A 3,750-nucleotide genomic window follows, 5' to 3' on the forward strand; every position below is an offset into this window, starting at 1 on the left:
TTGTAGTCCTGATAACGAATACAATAAGTAGTTCGCCCTCTATTGACAAATAATATACCTGCGTTATATGCCGCGTGACAGACAATAATTATAGGCCTATTGTGTTTCTAAATGGGTATATTTTAGTTTTATTATAGAAGCTCTGTAACGCGATGTTGTCGATAAAGGGATAATGAATTGATAAAAGGATAATGAATTGATGATTGAGTGAGAAGTATAAGGAATGATCTAGAAGGTTATGAACATAATATTGTATAAGGCGATGTATGTTCTCTCTTGTGTGTAAACTGAATGCTTAAACATTGACGCACACTGTCATTGAGGTCGAAGTAATCATTGGATACGGATGCGTGTTACTGCTATATCAGGATCAGGACTGCATTATTCAAACACATAAAACACTGAGAGTAATAAAGAGAATCTATGCTTGATTGTTTTACACTCGAAAAATTTATTAGTATTTTGTAATAAAATAAAGGTAATTCAAATTGTTACATGATGCATTAATAAATTAATTAATGTTCATAAACGTCCAAATACTAGTTTTCTAGAATTTGTATTAAAATAATGTCTGCTATCTGTCTATGTAGCAGATATATGTTCATGTTTCGTTCTGTTCTGCATACGGGATGTGTGTGTGTGTGTCTTCTACTGACTGGCTGACGTTCACGATTTAACGTTACCGCTCCAAGAATTCAATACTACAATACATTGTTTGTTGTAATATTGATATTGCTATACCTTTCAATGTTCATAAATGTCAATATGCTGGTGCTTCCTATTCCATCTATCTTTGGTACAGTTCTTGACCATTCATTGATTGTTTCAGAATTTATTACCAGCATCGAACCGTGCTCCATTTTTATGTTCACAGGTTTAATGTTTTTGTTGGTGCGGTGTTCGAATCTACAGATTCTAGTAGGTCCCAGAGACATAATGCATACAGGACTTATTTTGCTCCTTTGTACATCATTAAGATAGCATTCCGCTGAATCCTCTGCTCTTGTCAAAGTTACCATATTGTAAAAATGACCAGTCGCAATGTGTATCCATTCACGCATTTCGAGTAGAAACTTTGGCCAGTAACACAGAGGACTTCTCGCTGTGTCGTCGATGTTTGTGTGAACTCCTATTTGGAATGACAACTCCAAATCACCGTACGCTGCACATCTAATGTGATCTACTTCAGTGATCACATCGCGTAACTTATATAGAGAATCGAATAAATGTGTTTTCCTACATTGTTTTAAAATAGTGTCTGCTATCAGTCTATGTAGCAGATGTACACGAACGCATTTCATGTTATCTTCCGGTCTGCATACGGTGTGTGAATGAAAGCCGAAATAAAACTCATCTTCTGACTGGCTGACGTTCATGATTACTTTATTGCTACAAGAATTCACTACAACTTCCAATTAAAGTTTGAAACTAAAACTCCATACTGGTCGATTTTTATACTTTGCGATGAAGGTTAACTACACGCGTTGTCAACAAACAACGAAACCGATGAATGATTGTCGATTATACTGATGTGTATGTGTGGTGCGCGCTTTAAAATTCGTATTGAATATATCGTGCCTTCTCTTCCTCCTACCCGGCTTAATTTGCGTATGGTTTTCGAATGATGATCATGAAACACACAAACGGGTGTAATTCCATCGTTAGTTACTTTAGTGTTACAATAAAACCGTCTCTCGGCAATATGATGGAAATAAGCGTCACTGTCGGTAAATGTATACACCGGTCCCAAAGAGTCAGGGTCAATTACTTTTTTTTAAGAAATATGTTTAATGTGTATTATTATTATTATAGTTTAATATAAGCGTATTTTATAAATTTAATCTCCATTGATTCTATCATCATATTTTAAAATCAAAATGCTATGTTTTAAATTCTATTTGGGTTTCTCTCTCTCTCTCTCTCTCTCTCCCTCTCCCTCTCCTTCTCTCCTTATTAATTTAGATTCGACTATGTAGAAACGGAATTTAATTTCCAAATTAAAACACTGCATTGTAACAATATTATAATCGGTCTGCTTTTCTTTTATCGATGATGACAATAGAAATAAGGGTAGGGCGTGTGTATGTATCACCGCCGGTCAGTGTACACACCAGGTCACAAAGCTTTAAAGAAATATTTTTAATTGTTATCCCGAATATGTGTGTTAGAGTAATTCGTTTTGGTATATAATCATTTTGGTATACTAACAATTTGAACAAGCTGCCTCTACGCGCCTAGTCGTAAATCCAATCCTAGATTCTATATTTACCGATATTGCGCCCCCTATATAGTTTTTGATAAATTACTAATAATGTTATGGTATCGATAGATTGTAAGCCAGCTGAATGGTTAGTTCTTGAGTCTCGTAATGTAACGCTGTAGCATTAGGCTAGGGTTCGAGAATTGATTTGATACATATATATATATATATATATATATATATTTTTAATATTTGTTTTACTCACCATCTTCTTTATTGACCATAGTTAAGGTTAACTACACGCGATTTGTCAACAAACAACGAAACCGATGAATGATTGTCGATTACACTGATGTGTATGTGTGGTGCGCGCTTTTAAATTCGTATTGAATATATCGTGCCTCCTCTTCCTCCTACCCGGCTTAATTTGCGTATGGTTTTCGAATGATGATCATGAAATACACAAACGGGTGTAATTCCATCGTTAGTTACTTTAGTGTTTCAATAAAACCGTCTCTGCAATATCATGGAAATAAGCGTCACTGTCGGTAAATGTATACACCGGTCCCAAAGAGTCAGGGTCAATTAATTTTTTAAAGAAATATGTTTAATGTGTATTATTATTATTATTATAGTTTAATATATTAAGCGTATTTTATAAATTTCATCTCCATCGATTCTACCATCACATTTTAAAATCAAAATGCTATGTTTTAAATTCTATCTAGGTTTCTCTCTCTCTCTCTCTCTCTCTCTCCTTCTCTCCTTATTAATTTGGATTCGACTATGTAGAAACGGAATCTTCTCTCCCTCTCCTTCTCTCCTTATTAATTTGGATTCGACTATGTAGAAACGGAATTTAATTTCCAAATTAAAACACTGCATTGTAACAATATTATAATCGGTCTGCTTTTCTTTCATCGATGATGACAATAGAAATAAGGGTAGGGCGTGTGTATGTATCACCGCCGGTCAGTGTACACACCAGGTCACAAAGCTTTAAAGAAATATTTTTAATTGTTATCCCGAATATGTGTGTTAGAGTAATTCGTTTTGATATATAATCATTTTGGTATACTAACAATTTGAACAAGCTGCCTCTACGCGCCTAGTCGTAAATCCAATCCTAGATTCTATATTTACCGATATTGCGCCCCCTATATAGTTTTTGATAAATTACTAATAATGTTATGGTATCGATAGATTGTAAGCCAGCTGAATGGTTAGTTCTTGAGTCTCGTAATGTAACGCTGTAGCATTAGGCTAGGGTTCGAGAATTGATTTGATACATATATATATATATATATATATATATATATATATATATATATATATATATTTAATATTTGTTTTACTCACCATCTTCTTTATTGACCATAGTTAAGGTTAACTACACGCGATTTGTCAACAAACAACGAAACCGATGAATGATTGTCGATTACACTGATGTGTATGTGTGGTGCGCGCTTTTAAATTCGTATTGAATATATCGTGCCTCCTCTTCCTCCTACCCTGCTTAATTTGCGTATGGTTTTCGAATGATGATCATG

At 34.3% G+C, this 3,750-nt stretch overlaps 1 protein-coding gene across 1 annotated transcript; it reads right to left on the reverse strand.

Annotated features, from left to right (window-relative positions):
• Window positions 1–333: 333 nt before the first annotated feature.
• On the reverse strand, window positions 334–1,376 carry LOC140047607 (DNA oxidative demethylase ALKBH2-like). The gene is made up of 2 exons (XM_072092645.1): window positions 742–1,376; window positions 334–376 (listed from the first exon to the last, which is right to left on the reverse strand). Exons 1-2 carry the CDS (start codon window positions 1,374–1,376, stop codon window positions 334–336), a joined length of 678 nt encoding a protein of 225 aa, XP_071948746.1.
• Window positions 1,377–3,750: the final 2,374 nt, after the last annotated feature.

Source organism: Antedon mediterranea, chromosome 4 (genome assembly GCF_964355755.1).
Source record: "Antedon mediterranea chromosome 4, ecAntMedi1.1, whole genome shotgun sequence".
NCBI lineage: Eukaryota > Metazoa > Echinodermata > Crinoidea > Comatulida > Antedonidae > Antedon > Antedon mediterranea.

Excerpts from the sequence above, each read along its gene's own strand:
- LOC140047607 (XM_072092645.1), bottom strand. The coding sequence starts at position 1,376 with ATGAACGTCAGCCAGTCAGAAGATGAGTTTTATTTCGGCTTTCATTCA. Across the intron at positions 377-741 it reads ACATTTATGAACATTGAAAG|TCCTGATCCTGATATAGCAG; the intron begins GTATAGCAATAT and ends TGAATAATGCAG.